General features: G+C 33.5%; 3 protein-coding genes across 6 annotated transcripts; 1 reads left to right on the top strand and 2 right to left on the bottom strand.

The window, feature by feature from the left end:
• Nucleotides 1–4,230, bottom strand: LOC123890581 (serine/threonine-protein kinase STY13-like). 3 transcript variants are annotated; one of them, XM_045940220.1, is made up of 8 exons: nt 3,826–4,230; nt 3,608–3,684; nt 3,150–3,338; nt 2,246–2,378; nt 1,891–2,086; nt 1,586–1,710; nt 1,180–1,338; nt 1–541 (listed from the first exon to the last, which is right to left on the bottom strand). In XM_045940220.1, exons 3-8 carry the CDS (start codon nt 3,335–3,337, stop codon nt 254–256), a joined length of 1,089 nt encoding a protein of 362 aa, XP_045796176.1. In that variant the 5' UTR covers nt 3,338; nt 3,608–3,684; nt 3,826–4,230; the 3' UTR covers nt 1–253. The 3 variants fall into 3 exon arrangements, with proteins under 3 accessions (XP_045796176.1, XP_045796174.1, XP_045796175.1); XM_045940218.1 differs by having other exon boundaries at nt 3,150–3,354; nt 3,826–3,984; XM_045940219.1 differs by having other exon boundaries at nt 3,841–3,979.
• A 3,006-nt stretch (nt 4,231–7,236) lies between these two features.
• Nucleotides 7,237–12,777, bottom strand: LOC123893034. The gene is made up of 9 exons (XM_045942951.1): nt 12,529–12,777; nt 12,365–12,427; nt 12,171–12,226; nt 11,322–11,415; nt 11,119–11,179; nt 9,286–9,367; nt 8,249–8,304; nt 7,704–7,767; nt 7,237–7,617 (listed from the first exon to the last, which is right to left on the bottom strand). The coding sequence occupies exons 1-9, from the start codon at nt 12,667–12,669 to the stop codon at nt 7,554–7,556; spliced, it is 681 nt and encodes a 226-aa protein (XP_045798907.1). The 5' UTR covers nt 12,670–12,777; the 3' UTR covers nt 7,237–7,553.
• A 3,219-nt stretch (nt 12,778–15,996) lies between these two features.
• On the top strand, nt 15,997–20,795 carry LOC123889830 (probable serine/threonine-protein kinase WNK5). 2 transcript variants are annotated; one of them, XM_045939332.1, is made up of 7 exons: nt 15,997–16,728; nt 17,255–17,520; nt 17,706–17,929; nt 18,181–18,338; nt 18,442–18,733; nt 19,148–19,510; nt 20,165–20,795. In XM_045939332.1, exons 1-7 carry the CDS (start codon nt 16,642–16,644, stop codon nt 20,584–20,586), a joined length of 1,812 nt encoding a protein of 603 aa, XP_045795288.1. In that variant the 5' UTR covers nt 15,997–16,641; the 3' UTR covers nt 20,587–20,795. The 2 variants fall into 2 exon arrangements, with proteins under 2 accessions (XP_045795288.1, XP_045795289.1); XM_045939333.1 differs by lacking the exon at nt 20,165–20,795 and adding an exon at nt 19,769–19,792 and having other exon boundaries at nt 16,165–16,728.
• Nucleotides 20,796–21,123: the final 328 nt, after the last annotated feature.

Consider the following 21,123-nt stretch of genomic DNA (forward strand, 5'->3'; position numbering starts at 1 on the left):
ACACATTAAAAATAACATTTAATTCTCGACACATGAAATGCTAAACCAATGTGTTCCTTTACAACAAGTTCAATTAGATAGTGTAATGTAAACAATCCTTTTTGTTTTACCTTGCTTTTTCAAAAAGTCTATAAACAACATTCTATTCTTTTGTGGAAATTGTTACAACTTTCTGCTTAGAGGTTACTCAATGAATGTACTAAAATTTATATACTGTAGCAAAATGGAATGGTAAACGGTTTAGCACTTACTGTTAGTTTTTTATCCTTTTTGAAGTAAACAACTGGCGAAGAAAAGCAAACTTTCCTTTGTTCCGGGCAGAAAACTCGGTAATGGTCCCATTACTCGTTGTTGCCGCCTCAGGCTCATTGTCGGGTTCTGGCAAGGGAGGAGATACTGGTGAGAGTGTGAAGAGAAACGCGTTGAGCATTCGGATGATCTGACTAAAGCTTGGTCTCATGTTTGGATCTTCAACCCAGCATGATTGTATGATAAAAGCAAGATCAGGTGATATATCATCTGGAATTTTTGGCCTCTCTTGCTGCAATCTCAAATGCAAACCATTTCATGATTAACAAATAGAAACATTCTAATAACATCCAAAAAAACAGCTTTGAAAGTGTGCATACTAATGTATTAAATTTAATCCTTCAACATGTATAACATGTTTAAGGTAAGTGTTGGGTCCGATTCATGGTTAATCTTGTAAACTAAACAATAGTAGTATTTAAACGCAAGTTTCAAGCTAGACTTGGTAGGTAGGACCACGGTTCGATCCCCGCAACTGCAATCAGGAGGGGGCTGGAACCAATCGATGCCGGAACTGACCCCCGAACCAGATTGACCGGTCAAGTGGGCCGGATACTGGTGGTGAAAACCCAAAAAATAAACACAAGTTGCAAAGTATAACCCAATCTTGATTTGTAGAAAGGCACTGCAGCTACTCTGCAGTCAGAGACGTAGGCAAAATTGGTTGAACTATATGCTCTATTTGGTGTTTTTCGTATCTGTTTTCTTTTGAACCAGAGTTGCTGATCAAACATTAAGGTAATAAGGTCTATTACAACTACCTTAGATCATGGTAGAGAAATTTGTATCAACATTTCTAACTTAAAGCAAAAATATAACCAGCTGACTGATGACTGATGAATAAGCAATCGGTAATTTCGAATTGAATACCTTGAAGGCAGCAGCATAAGCAGCCTGTAAATTAGACATTCCTTCAAAAGGCATCCGATTTGTTAGTAGCTCCCACAAAACAATTCCGAAGCTATACACATCAACCTTGTTGTTATAGTGCTTTTTCTCTCCTTGACGCAATGTTACAGTACTGTACAACTGCAAAAACATGAACTGTCAATAGAAATTCTACAGATACAAAGTATTGTCAAGAAATCTAAAATTCATTTTTAATGCAAAGAAGTCAGTGGCCTAGAGTGTCCTAAATTTGTATTGCATAAATTACAGGATACAAGAATTTACTAATGATACATTATAAGGTGCGATCATCATTGAACCCTCCGGAGCACATTTTTGGATAGTTGTCAATGAAAAATTAAAATCGCGTTCCAAAAAGACGGCATACCTCTGGTGCCATCCATCGGTATGTTCCTGTTTCTGCAGTCATCATTTCGGTCACCGATTCTTCTCTTGCAAGACCAAAATCTGCAAGTTTTACAGACTTCTGATTTGCTGTAAGCAACAGATTGTCTGCATTGTGACAGTTTCAAAAACATATCACTTATTAAGTTTAGAACTCCTCGGTATATACCTTAAATTAATATTCTACCATTAATGCAAAAAGCTAATGCCATGAAATCAATAACAAAACATTTACATAAAATTTATCTCGTGTTCATAATAAATTTCTACTACATATCATAGGAATACCAGGTTTTAGATCTCTATGGATGATCCCGTTAGCATGAAGCCAATCCATCGCTCGAGCAATATCAAGGGCAAAGTTTATAGCCACGTGAATGTCTAATGGATTAGGACGGATACTCGTCAAGTATTTTCGCAGTGACATCCCAGGTAATAGCTCTGTAACTATCACCATTAGAGGATCCTTACATGCTCCGATAAACTGCAAAATAATAACCAGAAGAAAATAAAAATCAACTTAATGATATCATTATCTTCTATCAGAGGAAACCAACAATCACATGCTAGCACAAAGGACAATACAGTGAATACACTATAGCATACTTCACATATATACATATGCTTTGATGGCATTTACTACCTTTACAAGATTGTCATGGTGGACACGAGACATCATATTAACTTCCCGTGCAAAACGATTTTCAAGCGAAGCTCTTTCTTCTGAGGTGCTCCCACGCTGCAGAACTTTGATAGCAACAATTTGATCTACATATCTGGTAAATCATTAAGTCAGTTATAATCAATCAACAGCATATAAATGACCTTATTATTGTAGAACCAAGACATGTCAAATCAGTAGAAAACAGAAACCCCACACTCAAATAGTGAAACTTGTGACATCTTTTTTTTGTTTTTAACCCATTGGATCTCAGGGTAAAAAGGGCCCTAGTAAGGTAAGTAAAGTCTGGCCAAGGATAACCAAGACATTGGATTCAAGTGGTTAATGAGCTCCCCCTAAGACGAATCGTTCGGGAGAACCCGAGTTCGATTCGTGGTAAGAACAATTCTTGGTCAGGCTTTACTTACCTCGCGGCTGAACTCTGGATTACCGGAGCCCATTTCCCTTGGGAACCAAAGGGTTAACGCCAAAAAAAAGTCTGGCCAAGGATTGTTCCAGCCAAGACTCAAACTCGGGTTTTCTCGAACTATTCGTCCTTAGCTAGAGCTCATTAACCACTTAAGCTCATGCCCCTTGGTTGAAATTTGTGACATCTAGTTATTCACGTCTTGAACAAACAACCACTCACTCACACAGTCATTACACAACACAACAACAAAACAGAACCGATTTTTAACTGAAATATTAACCATAATAACAAACATTGACTTCTAATTTAGCATTCATCCAAAACACCAAAATAGAGAAATTTCTCTAACTAATGAGGCAAATATTAACATCATTATGAAAACTATATTATATAAAAATATTCCCATAAAAAAAAATCCAAAATATGATATCATACATCCAAGGCTTTACCACTAACCTTCCTTGATAAACTTTTCCATGAGCTCCTTCACCAATTTTGGAACCAATAAAGAGCAATTTAGGGTCAACTAGAAGATTCTCATCAATTGTAAACTGTGTAGTACTTGTTAATGACCCATTTGTCCCCAACACTGATTTTTCACATTCCCTCTCTTCCACTTCAATGTTCCTGTTTCTGAAACTCATTCTGCAACAACCTTAAACTATACCCCAATTCCTCATTTCAATTGTTACCCACAAAATTTTTGACAAAACAAAAACAAAACTTGTTTTCTACAAATGAAACCCCAAAAGCATCTTAGAGCTATAACTTGTTCAAAATTCAAACTTTACCAACCAAAGACAATAATAATAAATAAATAAAATAAAAACGCAAACTTTATTATTAATAAATATTATTACATCATCATAGATAAACATTAAAATAATCCATAATAAATTTCTTCTTTCTCCTACCCTGAAAAGTAGCTTGCATATGTCCCTTGTTTCAAACTCTTCAGTTACAAGCACAAAGACCTTTCGGTGCAGTTCATCTAAAGAAACAAAACAATAATATTATAAAAAATAAAAAAAGTATCTTACTAAAGAATATTAATTAATAAATATATAAATAAATAAATAAATTTCCTAGAAATTTGGCAGTTGAAAAATGAAAAGAAAAAAAAAATACAAACCATAGAGTTAGTTACATAAGTTTCTTGAAGGTGATGAATTTGTAACATAGAAGATATGAAATTTGAAGAATAAATTTGGATGGAGAAGATTGATTGAAGAAGAAAAAGAAGATATTCTATGGAGTATAATATAATGTTCTTTTATGTTATGGGTGCGTGCGTGTGGACTAATAATGGTAATGTGCGTGAGGGAAAAAAAGAAAAAGAAAAAGAAAAAAGAAAGTGAAAGCGAATGAAAAGGAGACACGTGGAGAACATTGAAAAAAGAAAAGAGATGGTTTTTGGCGGACGCGGCAGCCTCAGATATTGGGTTTGGGTTTTTGTTTGGTTGATGTTTTTGGATATGTATGATTTGATTTTGGGGCACTATGTACGGACATGTATCACCGTTTTCTCTCTCTCTTCTCTTTCTATTTTTCCTCGTGACAAATATGTAGTAAATTATTATATTTTTTTATATAATAAATTAATAATAAATAAATTAGAATTATATTCAAATAAAATTACTATATTTTTTTATATAATAAATTAATAATAAATAAATTTAGAATTATATTCAAATAACAAATATAATTTTTGCCCAAAATATGATTTTGGTATTTCGACATCAAGTCCACAATATTGCATTTTTGTAGATATTGTCTGAGCGGTTAAAAATCTATTGAGATTTGTATGATTCTTTTTTGAGTCTCTGAAGATTTTCAAATCTGCTGAGATTTGCAAGTTTCTTTGAATCTGGTATGTTGGAACAAAATTGGTTCTAAAGCCCCAAGTTTTAAATCTATAAGTTTTGATGATAACAATAAGTATTAAATGAACAATCGGAAGCACTAACATTTTAAACTAGTGTGCAGGATTATTATAAGCAAATTATGATAACCTTAAGTTCTGAAGAAAAAAAAATGCTCTAAGAAAGGATTCAGAAAGCAAGGATGATTTGAGAGACATTTGGCTCTGAAGCAATAGTACTTCAGAAGCTAGAAGTCTTCAGAATGTTTAGTTCTCTGTGCAATGATAAGTTGCTTTCATGACAGTCAAATTCAGAGAACGTTGGAGCCAAGTTAAAAGGATCTTACTCGGATATGGTATAAGGAATTCAAAATGGATAATCAAGCTTATCAACCTTATTCCAATGATGGTTGAGCGTGGAGTCAAACTGTGAAAGTTTCTCTGTTTAGTATAAACACTTCATGGAGTGACAAAGTAGAGGAAACTCACTACCACTTTGGTATGACATGTTTTCATCTTCAGACTGCTCAGTCAAACTTAGCTGGCTACCTGATCCTTGCACAACGATCATCTTCACATGAAGCGTACTACTTGACTATATAAACAACACTCCATTGAAAAGATCCCTTGACGAATACGTTATCTATCCTTTGAACACTCACTTCGATATTACAAGCACTTAACCTCTGAACCTTTGAATCTCATTCATATCAAAAATACTTTTAAGTCTGTATCTACTCATTGTATTTTAGCTCTAAGGTTTCATTAGTGCTTTGTATTATCACAACAAACTTTATTTATTCTTAAGTTTGAGAAGTCTCTTGCTGTGTGCTTGAGCATTGTGTAGAAGTCTCTTGCTGTGTGCTTGAGCATTTGTAATCTTGTCTAATTATAGTGGAAATCCCTTGGAAGTGCAAGGGGACTGGACTACTCTCGATTTGTGAGAGGAACTAGTGTAAAATTGCTTGTGTCTTTTCTCTCTCTCTGATCTCTTTAATATTGTGTTTATCTTGTGTTATCCGCTGCTATCTTGAACAAAGCTTAAACTTCGAAAAAAAATTAGTTTACCTCAAAACACAATTCAACCACCCTTCTTGTGTTTTCACACCTTCATGGTAGACCGCTTCCGCATTGGTGTTGACTGTTTGGAGACGAATTGCGAGCTGTGACTTATCGGCCTAGATTTTCACTCTACCATTGCTCCATCAATTTTTGGATTCTGATGGGCCGTTCACTTTTGATTCGAGACTATGGGTCTCTGAGTTGTACGGGCTGGGTAAAAAACCGAGGCCCGTCCGAACCCAACAAAAGAACGCCCAAAAATTAGAGATTTGGGCGGTTTATAATGGGTCGTGGGTTAGCGGGTTTAGACTGTGTTGTTACGGGTGAGTTCGGGTAGAGAAAATTGGACCGACGATGCCCGAAAATCCGCCCGCATGAGTAAATCAAAACGCCGAATCTCAGCTCTTATCACGTCTCCTCTTCACACTTTCTCACTTCACCTCAAACCCACGGAGACAAAATATTTTGAAACCCAAAACTTGATCATTTTTCATCTTGTTTGTTTAACTTCATTGAAATCAAAGGTTATATTTTAATTTTATTTGAGATTTTAATTTTTTTTTCTTACTTTTTACGTCGATTTAGGGTTTTTAAGACTTTCCTTTTGTGTTTGTTTCATAATTCTCTCATGTCTGGTTGCATATTTTCTGGATATAAACTCCAAATTTTAGGTTTGTTATTGTTTTTATTTTTTTTTATTTTTATTTTTTTATGTCTAACCACTTCAAACCGCCCGACAACCCCGCTTAAACCGCAAACTCAAACCCGTGAAAACCGTTCTTCGTTTTACGGGTGCATTTGGCCTTATTTTTCAACTTTGCAGTTTAAACCGGGTGACAACTTTGGGCCTGAACCCGTCCATATCCGCCCAATGTCCACCCCTACTGGCAACAATTTTCCTTTCAATATCAACTGACATGCTATCTGCTAGAAAATCAGCTTTCATCTTGTTTTTCAACTTACTCTTGATAAATTTCATTGCTAAAAAAGATCTATCAGTGGTTGCTAGAAAAATCGGAAGAGACATGATAAGACGGAGTAAATTTCAGACTTCTTAGTTATAACTAAGCCTGAGCATAGTTCTTGAATAGTTGTTAAATTCTTCAATTCTTAGAACGCTAACAAATATAGTAGAAGTTGTCATTTCTTCAACTTCAATTCTTGGAGTGTTACATGTTAAAATGTAGGAATTATCATTTCTTCATCTCTTTCATTCTAATAAACTTTTCCTCTTGAAACAATGTCAATTTTTCTAATCTTCATCTTCATTTTTTTTATGCGATGGTGACAAGTTCAATAAATCAATACTAACACAATCAAGAAATCAAGGAAATACACAGCAACACAATCAACAACAATAAGAAATAATATTGAGAATCTTGTCTAAGAAGATAGAAACTGGGAGACGATAGAGAGAGAGACTCTAACCAACCGGCAAAAGCAATGCGAGATCTTCCAGAGACGAGTGAGATGTGGTCATCAATTTACATAAATAACAATTTCTACAGTAATGATTTGTAGTGAATCACTTAGGCTGAGTTAAAATCCGCTCCATTTTCTATTATTTCCATTTTCTCCACACTTGGCCGCCAGTCCATAACCATCTCAAGACGAGCAAAATTCAATAATGAAATTAAGTTCAATGATAAAAGAGTTTAAACTTAATATGCTATGTTTTGATTTGTTTTTGTATAGCCTTTCAAGCATTTTAACCTAATACAATGTTACAAATCCAGCCTTCCATATGAATTGTAATATATTGAATATCAACATTTTCTGTTACTTACAACACATCCCTTGTCCTTGATAAAATCAACCCACTCCATTTCGCACCCACCTCCATCAAGAAAAGAAACGACTGGTTCTTAGTTGTGTATGCATAATGCAAGAACAACTTCCCACTTCCAACTGACCTTGTTAATGACATTAGGTAAGCATCATTCAACTTTTGCTATCTCTCCAACAGGGATGCTGCTTTCTACAACCGTTTCCCTTACGAATCTGGATATTCAAGACCAAGAAATTATGGTTGTTAATAGACCAACAAAAAAGTTGTTTTCTACAACCTTGAACAAAGAATAAAATACCTTTCCAATTTGTCACGCGAAGATTGCAATGTATAGATTGAGAGGATGAAAGACAGCAAGAGCCCTGGATACATCCAATGGACATTATTAATAAACAGTAGCAACAAAAATGTATTCTATAGGTAAAATGCAACTAGTTCATTTAGAATGTGATCAAGCCTCCTTGCTTTGAAATATAATGTATCAATATCTAAAATCACCTTAAAATCATATCAGTCAAATTAATAGTAAAAACAAAGTTGTGCTGCAGGTATATCTGTAATCACCAAACTGATGTGTCCGGGCCAGACGTTGAATATATTGAAATTTAAGCAGTTTATTTAAAAGAATAAGATATAGAATGGTGGTGACTGGTGAGTGATAATTTTTCATGGTTTGCTTTAGAAGCGCCCTTACAAAACATAAAACAAACGAATTACCAAAATACCCACTCGTCCATGAAAGCTAACACTAAAAGCTAACATATTGCAAGAACAAAATGAAAGCTAACAAGATACCCTATCTTTATAAATATATCAATAAAAGTAAGAATGATATTTATTTACCTGAACCAAACAGAACAAAAAATCCTGAAGTTACATCTATCTCGGAATGTTCCTTCCTGAAATATTTCAGAATGCATACTTAGCAATTTTTCTACAAGCTATAATATACAAAGTTTAAATGAGAATGCTGAATATCTATAGCGTATCATTCAAAGTTCAAATGCTAATAGTCAAAGAAAGTTCATACTTCCATCACTAACTGATCCAAAACATTTGAGTGTGTGATAATTCTGATGCTTAAAAAGCACTCCAATTTTAGGAACTGAGAATGTTATTAAGGTCTTCAGGAAAAGTGTTGTTGAAAATTTAGATGCATTTAGAGCCTACATGTAAATAAATGGAAGACAATTGACAGTATCATCAAGATTTGTACATTGCAACTGTGCCACAAGAACTACCCCTTACTTTCCAACATGTTTGCTAAGACATTAAGAAAAAAGGTTTTAAGATGTTATTTTGACTTGTGAAAATTGTTAACTGATTTTGCAAAAAAAATGTTGACCACTACTCTTTAAGATTTGACCAGAACTCATGTACTAGTGCATCATAACGCAAAAACAACAATGAAAACCTTTTCCAATGAGGTTTCCGCCTACTCAAACAATACCGGTGTTCTTATCATAAATCACGTCTAAGGACAAACAAATTATATCTAAATATTCTTAATGAGTTTCCTATTAGGTTTCTTTGGTCTCTCTTTATATTTAACTAGTGAAACATCTTTAATCTATTATACCCTCCTTAATGATAAGTCCTCTCCACATATGTCCAAACCATCTAAGGAGACTCTACCACTCTAATACTTTCACTCCTAAATTCCTAATCCTATCTTGCCTTGCATATTCGCATGTCGATCACAGCATTACGGTCATGTACTAGTGTAACACAACTCAAATAAAAATCCAGTTGAATAACACTACTGGCAAAACAAGATTGCAAATATAATCAAAAGTCTGGGCATTATAATCCCCACCAAATGGCAGATGCTTCATAGCAATAAATTGAGTTCAAAATAAATAAAATCAAATAACACCAACCATGTGTATCGGGCAAGTATATGTTTTGGCCAATGCTGAGCATCCCAAAAGTGTTTACGGATCTCAGGATGAACTTCAACATCTGTAAATCCAACACAAATGTTTTAGAACAATAAAAGCTTAAAAATAAAAGTATGTTATAATAGCATAGCTTAGGTAAATACTGCCTAAAGTTTCTCTTAAATGTATATGACTAATGGTATATTGGTATTTACCAAAGTGTAAGGTATATGACTAAATAAAAAAGCTTTAAGATCCACAAGCAGTATACAAGCACAGATTTTGACATTTCCAGCACATATCAAGAGAACATCGGCAGAATGTCATTGAAGATAGAATCTAAATTTCAACAGAAATTTACTTAAAGATAAAGTAGCTCAGTTCCACACACCAAAAATGTTCTACTGAATATTAACCTATGTTGACAATCGTGCAGCTTTCACGGAGTGGGGTGAATAGCTCAACAGGTTTGTGTTAAGGGTTTATGGAGTTGGAGATCCTGGGTTCAAATCCGGACAAAGGAGAAAAAAAACTCTAACCCAACAAATAAATACTAACATTGTCCGTTTAAAAAAAATCGCACAGTTTTCACACACGATCATGAAACGACGGCAAGGTGCCGGGATTTCCCCTGGTGGGGCATCCAGGAATCTAACTTCGGAGTTTCGGTTGAATTGAAAAACTCCACTATAATAAACAAAATGTCTCTTATTTGTTTTCATCGGCTAATGGGCTCTTGTTATTAACCAGAACAAGACTTGGCTTATACATTTTGCAAAGGAAAAACAAAGCTAGCAATTCTAGGGCCAAAAAGGGGAGCTCCACTGCAACACAATCAGCTGGATAACTGCGTTCAAGAGGTGCAGCTCACAGCCGGGAATTGCGTCTAAATCGCAGGTTAGAATCTGCCTTTAATCTTTGCTTGCAAAATCTCCCATATATACCATTTTAAACCGTTATGTTTATTTTTTTAAGGGTTTATTGGTCATTTTGTATTATTTTAAGTGACCTATTTAATTCTTCTTCATGAGCGTGAGCCTGTTCTGCTACTGTTTTTCTGCAAAGCACTGTTTCTCCTTTTTCTTCGGCGGGCCAACAGACATGCCCTACATTTCTACTTCTGTGTGTCAAGCCCACTGTTCTTCTCTGTTCTATTGGTTTCCATTACTGCTGTTCTTCTCTATTCATTTGTCATTTTGATAACTTTTAGAACTTTAATTAGTAGTTAAGTTATATCGGGTTTTGATTTTTAATGTAAATGAAAAATAGCAAAAGTTAATTATAATTACTAAGATTACCCCTTTTATTTTTTGTATTTTGCTATATTTGAGTATTTACATATCCTGTTCGAATTTATGTTTAGTTTGTATATTGAATTTAGTCTTTGCAATAGCGGCTATCCCGCTATCTGTTATACCTCTATAGCTGTTTCGGAGTCCGGCTGCTATCCGATATTAACAACATAGATATTAACTCCAATGGAGACTTCAAAGCCTGTATACCAACAAAACAAAGGAACAGAAGAAAACAGGGCTTTAAAACGCAAACACTGTCCTAACCCCTTTCCTCGCAAAAGGTCTCCTAGTCTTTCTCTGATCCAGCAATGTCCCTTTCCCTCTCAGCTCATACCATGTATCCTCTACTAATACTGTAACAGGCCTTCTCTACTGATAGGCACATCATTTTGATTAATTCCTCTCCTATAAACATAGGTCGGTGGCCCATCACTCACATGCAAAAGCTAATAATAATATTGTTGCAGCATGTCATTACCCAGTAAAGAGTACATAAAGAACTTAATTACATTTTTATAAATTGAGAAGAACAACGTACAGTGATGTGGCATATCAACAACTTTTGCAGTAACACCAAGCAAATCACTTCCTGAATATTTCTGCACGACATTAAAATTCCAGTTAATCCCTTTCCAAATGTCTATTTTACTGTTTAGCACTTGCTAACTCATATAATCCAGTGCAATAATTGGCTGAATTGCACTACTAGATGTAAATGACCTATCTTTAACATGTCATTACCAGTTCTATATCAATCATTGGAACCTCTGTACTTTTCCGATTTACCACTAGAAGCCATGGGATATAAAACTTCTCCCTTCCAACTTGAAATGATCTGCATATAAATTTATTTAAAATAAAAAATCATAACCAAAATTTCTTCTTCAATTTAAGAGAAGAGACAAGAAAGTCACAAAAAATCAGAAAATAACAAAATTCTCCCCCATATTGCATAATTTGGTACATAGCCGAAAATTTCATTTCATCGATTAGTTATTCCTTTAATTTCCTACTACGAGCATTCTATTTTTACCGACATGTCTCTCACCAATCCACACTACAAGGAAAACACCATCTCTTACTAGCAAATCACTCAACTAATTAATTAAGAAGCTCTACAGCCTCTGATTTGACACACATTTTCACCATACTTTATTTTATCTATTTTTCCATCCTAATTACAGTCCAATCGAAAACCCAAACAGTCAATCGACATTCATAAGTTAGAACTATAACAAAACATTCATTTATAGAGAACCACAGCAAACACAGTCTTAGACGACCTAGTACATATCCATATTATATAGATCCTTAATTAGAATCTCAAGTTGATGCATCTGAATCAAATACCTTTTTTCTCAAACTACTACTTTTTTTTTTTGTTGTAAACTGGGTATTCTCCGTGCGCAACTGCAGAGACTAACCCCTCGGGTCTTATGGGACCCAAATGGGTGGCAAACTCTCCCAAAGAGTTTTAACTACTACTTCTTGCGTAGTGCATTTTGAACCAAAACAATTTTCAGTTTAATTAAAATGAATATTAATATAAATCAAGCAAATTCAAACATTTTATTGAAACAAATTTCTCACAATTTATACGGATCAGCTCCAGTGTAACCAGTTGGCTTAGGTATAGGTATCAAAACCTGCAAAATCCAATTCAAATAGAAAATTAATTAAAATCACAATAATTATACAACAAAAAATAAATAAAATTAGATAAATTAAGAAATAAGAAATAACAAAAACAAAACCCTAATTTGACAAAACTAGAAGACGCGCACCTCACGATTCACTGCGAAGATGGGACAATGGCGACCAATGAGATCCTGCCACACGGTTCTCGACTGCAATTTGAAAGAAAAGATAGATGAAACGGTGTCGTGTGAGAATGAAGAGAACAAGAGAGTATTGTAGAATAGCGAAAAAAATGATTGAAGAGACGAACGGAGTGGTATTGACCCATGCGGCTCATAGGGACTATGTCACCGGGTTTGTAAGCGATAGAGATCGAAAGTAGTGACGAAAATAGAAGTAGTAGTAGTAGCGACGGTGGCGAAAGAAGCGGTTTGACGGTGGTTGTAGCCATAGCTGACTAATAGAAGCTACCAATTGAACTATGAACTCAGAAGCTTCGGTTCCGAAGTTGAGTTCTGTGTCGTATTATTGTTCATTTTGCGTCGTTTTGGAGTGTGATGTTTTCTATGTTTGTTGGGCCTTTGAATTGGGCCTAGCTATGACCAGCATATAGAATTTTTCGTTGTATAAAAACTTTGGAATAAGTTTTCCGAAGTTATTCTAGTTCAAATTCGGAAAACATATTCCGCAGTTTTTTCCAAGTAAAAAAATTTGGAAAACGCATTCCGAAATATTTATCCAAAAACAAAAATAAATAATTGGGGTAAAAAAGAAACAGGGATGGAATGAGAAAAATTTCAGCATATATATCTGGTTTTGACCAGGGTGATTGCTCTTCTGCTTCTGCAAAATATCTCTGAAATAAAATTTACACTACTGAAAAATATTACTTGAGTAAGAATGGGAGATTCATAACAATGTGGGGGAGAAAAATAATTACCTTTGATGAGAAATCTCGTTTCTTAAGTCTAGAAAAATGATGAATATCTTATTTCTCTATCGACCTTTTTTGGTTATTTTTGTGCTGCAATGTTGAATTAAAAAAATCTCCAATGAAGTACATAAGTGAGTTTTACAAAAATTATGAATTTGTTACTTAATTATTTTCTCTATGGACCTTTTTTGTTTATTTTTGTGTTGCAATATTCAATTACAAAATCTCCAATGAAATATATATAAGCGAGATGTACATAAAGATGTGAGTTCCTTACCTTTTTTTATTGAAGGAATCCAACGTGACAAAGTAACCGACATAAAAATTGTAATAATTTAAATAAGGTACCATGTTTTTGTCAACATAAGGCACTTATCTAGCTTATTTTTCTACAAATTAAAACAAAATGTGTATGAATTGCAGAAGTATGGCGTAATATCGTAAGGTAACCTAGCCATGTAATAAATATTTTGAGGCTCTCAAAAGTGGAGGCTCACATCATAGAGCTGGTTGCACTTCTCAAAGATCGGCCATGGTACGATGTATTTATCGACTTTGCTAATAATTACTCCCTCCGTCCCATTTTATAAGAGTCAGGTTGACTAAATGACATTATTCAGTATTCACTTATCATGTTTTGATCAATTTTTTTTAATAGTATATAGATTTAAATATCAGCATATAAGATCTTATTTGATTTGTTTTGATGAGTATTTTCAAAATATAAAGTTTTTATATTTTTACTAATAGAGAATTAAAGATATTAGTAATCAAAATTGTGCGTTGACATATGTGCAATAGTCAAAATAGTTCTTTTATTTTGGGACGGAGGAAGTAATCTCTATCGAAGATCCTGATTGATCAGCTTTAATCATCTTTACTCTTTAGTAGAGTCTTCCCTCTCAATCACTTTTTATTCATCCACAAGACTCCAACCCGATAACTTATTTAAAAGATCCAAATCCAAATTTAGTTCTATTGGACCATTGGTAAAAGATTATTTTTTCCAATTAAAACAACTAAAAAATTCTTACATTTTGAATTATTTTTCATGCTCTTTCTCGCATTTTCATTCAAAGTGTATATTGATGTGAAATTAAAAATTCTGAATAATTGGTTAGAGTTTTGACTGCTCTGTTTTTGTGTATCTCTACTCTACCTGCAGTGAGTAGTCTACTTTACGATTTACAGTACTTCTCCAATCTCTACCATAGAACAGCAACCGTTGTCTCCGCTTTTAGAAGAAATAGCCAAGAGCAATTCAAAGTTGGTGTTGATTACATTGACAGCTACAAAGCAAAGGCAAAGGTTATGCATGCATGGACAATTGGCCATTAATTGTTGTCGTTGCAATATGTCGACAAAAGCATCATCATTAACTTCATTATTGCCACAAAGTGAGCAAATCAGAAATTCATAGTACACCACTTGGGATCCAAAGTGGGAGATAGACAGAAGTCACACAATTCATTGACTATGACAATCATATATTCCCTTTCAAGTTCTCTTCATCTCTTAAAAGAGTTGCATGAGTCTATTTGAAGAGAAATATAATAGTACATGCAAATTATCAATTGGTCCGGTGGTAATTGGCGTTGGATTTGGTAGAGAGGATCACAATTCTATTCGCTGCAACTGCGATCGGAATGAGGCTGAAACCACTTGATGTCAGAACTGACCTCAAACCAGATTAGGCGATCCAGATTGCCAAATGCGAGTGGTGAAAAAAATAAATAATAATACATGAAAATTTAATATTTTTGTGGTGGTAAGATTAGATCTATAATAAAGAAATGTAATTTTAGGTATTTAACCAAGTCTCATCCGCATATATCACTTATTTATAATTTTTTTAATAAAAAATGTTAACTCATGTTTTCGGGGTAAATAAGTCTCAACCAAATATAGTAATATTATATTATTTTAGAATTTGTATAATCAAGTCAATATTTTTCAAATATTAAAAACAATGTTATTTTCAATTTAAATTTACCGCGTTTGTTTTCTTAATTAGTGTACAGGAATATTAGTTAGCATGATCCTATTTTAATAATAGTATCTAATAAACTCGGCATCTAAAAAAATAATACTAAAAAAATATAAGCAAAAGTAAGTCAACAAATGTAAATGTATTTGGTCCAAATTTTGAACCAAATACATCAAGTTTGTTTGACTCACTTTTATTTATATTTTGGGATGGATGATTCACTAAAGTATGAGAAGAAAGCATTTACTTATAATTAAAGTTGAAAAGAGAACTTGTACAAAAAAAATTGAAAAGACGACATTTCAATTTTTAAATATTAAAAAGTGTGGATCCAACAAATAGTGAGGGAACTTACTTGAGTCTGTAAGTTACATTTTCTTTCTCCTCATAGTACCCAATAAATGTCTCTTCGACTATATTGAAGTTTCGAAATATCCATTCAACTGGATCTGTATTATTGATGACATCAAAGTCATTGATTGGATTTCCACTAGATTGACTTAACTCTTCAACCTAAAACAAATGAACACCGCACCAAGACGAAAAAAATCACCTTACCAAGACGGAAAAGTAAAATACATTGCACTATGACATAAAATCAAAACAAACGACATCGAACTAAAACGACAAAAAATAAAATAAAAAAAAAAGAAGGAAAAGTCCAATATGATGATCATCCAAACTCCTTAATAACCCAACATCACTATCTTTCTTCAAGTCACCCACCAACTTTCTTACACAATCCACAATTCATACAAATTAAAGTCCTCATTATTTCCTTTCTTTTTTCCCTACCACCATGAAAAGTATATGTGCAATCCATTCTCTCTTATTTGCCCTACCATCATATTTCCCATACATCAAAACCTTGCCTAATATCCACAAATATTTTCATCAAACCATGTCCATCTTTTCTTCAAATTTATAAGCCATGTTACTTTCCTATAACTTTATGTAGTCTTTTCATTTTCTGAAGAGACTCTTCACTCTCTTCAAACACACTTTGTCTACAATCATCTTATATTACACCAAAGCACCACCTATATACATACACAATTAATTAAACCCTCTTACTCATAATTCAAATTATGTAGTGTGGTCACATTCTAGATCATAATAACTCATAAAACATTATTTGTTTTATAACTTTAATTACTCACATGTATGATTTATACAAAACGATTTCTTTGTCCTCCAATATATGTGTTATCTCTCTCTCTCTCTGTCTCTCTTTTCTCCCTTGTAGTTTCTTCTTGACACTCTTACACCAATGCTAACAACCCACATCTACAAATTTTCACGTGGAATTGTTGAAATGATGACAATGACAATGACAATGTTTAGTGTTAGTGTTGTTGTCTACTCAAGGCTATTATTACTTGGTGTCTTCTCCCTTGAGATTATATATAACTATATTATTTTGTTACTAAACCTCTTAGTTCTATTATCTACATTATTCTACAATCATAATTGTGTGATATAGTCACTAAAAGTCTAAAACTATGTACAAGGGGAGATTTTGCACTTCAGGTGAGATTAAGGCTCCCCTTGGATATGCTGAAACTGACCCAACTGGTCGATACGGTCGAGTAAGTTCTCTCATCATACTCATTTTTATATATGGAGCTATGATTATTTTTTTTTTTCTTTTTACTGTTTGATGTGATATGCAAAACGGTAACTAATTTGTTGAGTACAAAAAGTTTGTGAGTGTAACTTCGACAATTGTATTAGGGTTTTTCTATGTCTCCACAACTTTAAACCAATCGCAATTGAGATCGCATAACTATAACCGTATTTTAAAACATTGATTTCTACTATTAGCTAATTTAAGCAGTTAAATAGCATATGTTTGATTCTCATTTGAGTTTGGTCCATAGGCTTGGGAAGTTGGGACATAAGGACTTAACTCTTTTTATTTATTTACAATGAAGTCAATGAGAATCGAACATAGAACCTCATGTATACTACCCAAACCCATTACCACTAGACAAATCTACTAGCTGGGGACTTTACTATATACATGTAATTTGATACACTAGCTTTTTTTACACTGATAATTTTGATTAAAAGTGTATCCAGTATTCAATATTAGTATGTTTTTGGTGCTTGTAGTTCAAGGACATTCTTGGCAGGGGAGCTATGAAAACTGTATACAGAGCATTTGATGAGTTCCTTGGGATTGAAGTGGCTTGGAACCAAGTCAAACTTGGTGATGTTTCTCATTCACCGGATCAACTTCAACGCCTTTATTCCGAAGTTCATCTTCTTAAGAACCTCAACCATAAGTCCATGATGATCTTCTATGGTTCTTGGATCGATATCAATGGAAAAACCTTCAACTTCATCACTGAATTGTTCACCTCCGGCACTCTTAGAGAGTAATCAACTAACCAACCATTCAATATTTCTTAATCCATCTTATATGTTATTGTAGACTTAGTATATATAAGTTGTGTTTGCCAGAATTACGTTGAATCACCGTAATTCTGACAAGCCTATTGTAATACTAAACATGCACTTAATTTGTCATCTAGATTTTTCGATAACATTTTCGCCTATACAGATATAGGCAAAGGTATAACAAAGTAGATATTCGAGCATTGAAGAATTGGGCGCGCCAGATTCTAAGTGGTTTGGAGTATTTACATAACAATAATCCTCCCGTGATACATCGAGACCTCAAATGTGATAATATATTTGTCAATGGCCATAAAGGAGAGGTCAAGATTGGTGACTTAGGTCTTGCAGCTATACTTTCTAGATCCCAAGTTGCTCAAAGTGTCATAGGTAAAAGCCTCTTGCTCGTTTTTTTGTTTTGGTAATTATGCAATTAGTAAAGGGTAAAGCCTCTCGCCGCATCAACACATCTTGACCATTGGTCTGAGATCGAACAATTTGTATTGGAAAATTGATATGGTGAAAGCAAAGTATTGGCTGTTAGATCTATACCATACAGTCAAGATGTACCGATTATAGTGACCGGTGACCGTGAGATATTTATAAATTAAAAAATTATGTTTGATGTGACCAATAATCAGGTACTCCGGAGTTCATGGCACCAGAACTATACGAAGAGAAATACAATGAACTTGTAGATATATATTCTTTTGGGATGTGTATGATAGAGATGTTTACACTTGATTTTCCATACAGCGAGTGCTCAAATCCAGCTCAAATATACAAGAAAGTAACCGCGGTAAGATTAATTTAAAAAAAGCACACTTTGACTTAACTATATTTTCAAAAGCATTAATTTGATCCAAGTTCATTCACAAACTTTGTCTAATTTGATGTACTAGGGGAAGCTACCAAATGCATTTTTCAGAATCAAAGATTTAGAAGCACAAAGGTTTGTGGGAAGATGTTTATCACATGTCTCAAAGAGACCATCAGCAAAAGAACTATTGTTGGACCCATTTTTTGCCAAGGAACAACTTGAATTGTCATTGCCAAGCACAACATTATCTACAAATCAAACATTTAAGCATCTTTCTATAGGTGATCGAACAAGTAGAAATATGACAATCACTGGGTCCATAAATGAAGAGGATAACACAATTTTCCTTAAAGTGCGGATATGTGATGAAATAGGTGTGCAAAATTTCCTCCCAACACTTGAAATTAATTTGGATATATAGTCTTTAGGGAGAAAATATGACATTTCAAAATTAAAAAGACGGATTTAACCGCAATCGTTGTCACTCAGATATTAGAAACTTTGGTTCCTCACTTTCACAATTTTCACGCTTTAACGAAGTTAGTGCAACAGTGACCGTTGGATCGAGATTGAACAATCTAAATTTCAGGCTCAGTATTAATTTCATTGTTTTTAAGAACTCAATCTACATTGACTTTTAGACACCGTCTGATCTCGATCCAATAATAATCGATGTACTAACTACGTGAGTGGATGAAAATTGTGATAGTGCGATCCAAATTCGGATTTAAATGCCTTAATTTTTCTTATAGTAAAATCCTAAAATTTGAAGTGATTTTCAAATACAGGGCAAACAAGGCATATATTCTTTCCATTTGACACAAAAAATGACACTGCTATTAAGGTGGCAATGGAGATGGTAGAAGAACTTGAAATTAGTCACTTGGATCCATTAGAGATAGCTGCAATGATAGATAATGAGATATCAACATTATTTCCAACTTGGATGGATACTCATGGTAAGTGTGAGAATCAACTACAACATAGCTTTAACTATGAAGAAGATGATGATGATGATGATGTTAATAACCAAAATCCTTTTGTCTTGTCATCATCTTGTCCTTCTTCACCTCATGATTCTCTCACCAAGTCTATCTCTAAGACCCACTTTTGTGGGAAGCATGGCATGTTTCCTCAAGAATGGAATCAAGGTACATGTACACTAAATAGTAAATATTGCTTCATTTGTTGCACAAGAATTAGTAACTAATAACAAGATTTATTTTTTATTTTTTTCACTAAAGTAACGAGAATTAGTGATGAGTTAATTTTATTTTTATATTTTTTGATAAATAATGAGTTAATTTTTTAAATTAATATTTGTCATTGATTATAAAATAATTGATTAGGTCAGTTAAATAATTACCAGCTAAGATAATTGAGTTTGAAATAAGTATTTATATTTTCAGAGTAAGGAAGTCAATCGGGTCGGACGATGGTGGTGAGTACTCCACCACCACCACTCAAAGTGCCTCTGTTCATGTCTCTGTTCCTAATCTTAAGGATTTTTTTCCTTGTACCTACAGATCTTGGTCGAGAGGCAACTCATAAATATAAAAAATAATTAATTTTTTATTATTTTTAAGAGATATCTCCGCATCTATACTCTTCGAGTCGTATATTTGAGAATTTTTCTCAAAAAAAAAGTCTTATCTTTGAGAAAATCTTAAATAAAAAAAAAATAAACTAAGAATCAAAATACTAATTTTAATTTTTGAATTTTACAGCTCATAATTTTAGTACTATGATCTAAAATATATTTGCTCATACTATATTGTGTCACCTATGATCTATAATATTTGCAGATCTATTTATTAATGATGATGGAAGCTCTCCAAGCTCAATGAATTCCTACAAGTGTTCAAATATCCAATATCATGAAGATGAGCATTGTCCAACAATAGTTGAAGAAGCCATATTCAAGCATAACAATCAAAATTGCACAAGATCATGCCAAATAGAAGAGGGAAAAACAAGTAATTTCACTAAACAATTTTTGTACCCGAAAATGGACTCCTGTGGTGGTTGTAGATGTGGTGGTGGGCATGGGTCGAGCCACCACAAATTGTCGAGGATAACAAAGAATCGTTTAAACATCGACGAACATAGGAGCTTGCAACTTCAACGATCACAATTATTGGAGGTGTACAAGAGACGGATGATCAACACAATTGCCACCATGGAGGGAATTGGATTTCAATATCCGGATGGACGTCGTACACGTTGAAAATTTATACAATATTGAAATTTGGAAGGAAAAAAAAGTTGGTTTTTATGTGTTTGTTGTTGTCTTGAATTGCTTCGCTTTATGATGTGTGAAAGTATTTATTAGAAAAGTAATAAAATTAAGCATTTTTACCATTTGATGAGATGTATTGAACGCTGTGATTAAAATTTAAAATGCAATAGTGATTTCTACTTATATCTCATATGAAATATTTGGTACGTAAAATATGTATTATGTCAAAAATTAAGAAGATACAAGCTATTTACTTTCTTTAAAAAAAAAAAACTCTTATTTTTTAGTTTAAGCTCAACGAATTAAAATGTAAGCAAAATAAAAGAGTGATTATCTTCAATGTATTTATTCTTTTTTTTTTTTTTGACACAATGTATTTATTCTTTAAAAAGCTTATAAAGTGTTCTTCTTTTCTTTTTCTCATGTAATAACCAAAAAGACAAAAACATCACTACTTTATTTTTTTTCTTCTTTTTCTACACATTTTTGCCCTGAGTGGCCCATATGGGGAAATTAATTAGATTA

Source organism: Trifolium pratense, linkage group LG6 (assembly GCF_020283565.1).
Source record: "Trifolium pratense cultivar HEN17-A07 linkage group LG6, ARS_RC_1.1, whole genome shotgun sequence".
Lineage (NCBI taxonomy): Eukaryota > Viridiplantae > Streptophyta > Magnoliopsida > Fabales > Fabaceae > Trifolium > Trifolium pratense.

What these genes read in the sequence shown, in the direction of transcription:
- LOC123890581 (XM_045940220.1), bottom strand. Translation starts at nt 3,337, where the DNA reads ATGAGTTTCAGAAACAGGAACATTGAAGTGGAAGAGAGGGAATGTGAA. An exon ending in ACCGATGGATGGCACCAGAG is followed by an intron (nt 1,339 to 1,585) that starts GTATGCCGTCTT and finishes ATGTTTTTGCAG; the next exon opens with TTGTACAGTACTGTAACATT. An exon ending in CTTATGCTGCTGCCTTCAAG is followed by an intron (nt 542 to 1,179) that starts GTATTCAATTCG and finishes TTGAGATTGCAG; the next exon opens with CAAGAGAGGCCAAAAATTCC.
- LOC123893034 (XM_045942951.1), bottom strand. Translation starts at nt 12,669, where the DNA reads ATGGCTACAACCACCGTCAAACCGCTTCTTTCGCCACCGTCGCTACTA. An exon ending in GCATGGGTCAATACCACTCC is followed by an intron (nt 12,428 to 12,528) that starts GTTCGTCTCTTC and finishes TTCAAATTGCAG; the next exon opens with TCGAGAACCGTGTGGCAGGA. An exon ending in TCTTCGCAGTGAATCGTGAG is followed by an intron (nt 12,227 to 12,364) that starts GTGCGCGTCTTC and finishes TGGATTTTGCAG; the next exon opens with GTTTTGATACCTATACCTAA.
- LOC123889830 (XM_045939332.1), top strand. Translation starts at nt 16,642, where the DNA reads ATGTACAAGGGGAGATTTTGCACTTCAGGTGAGATTAAGGCTCCCCTT. An exon ending in AGTTGCTCAAAGTGTCATAG is followed by an intron (nt 17,930 to 18,180) that starts GTAAAAGCCTCT and finishes ACCAATAATCAG; the next exon opens with GTACTCCGGAGTTCATGGCA. An exon ending in TATACAAGAAAGTAACCGCG is followed by an intron (nt 18,339 to 18,441) that starts GTAAGATTAATT and finishes TTGATGTACTAG; the next exon opens with GGGAAGCTACCAAATGCATT.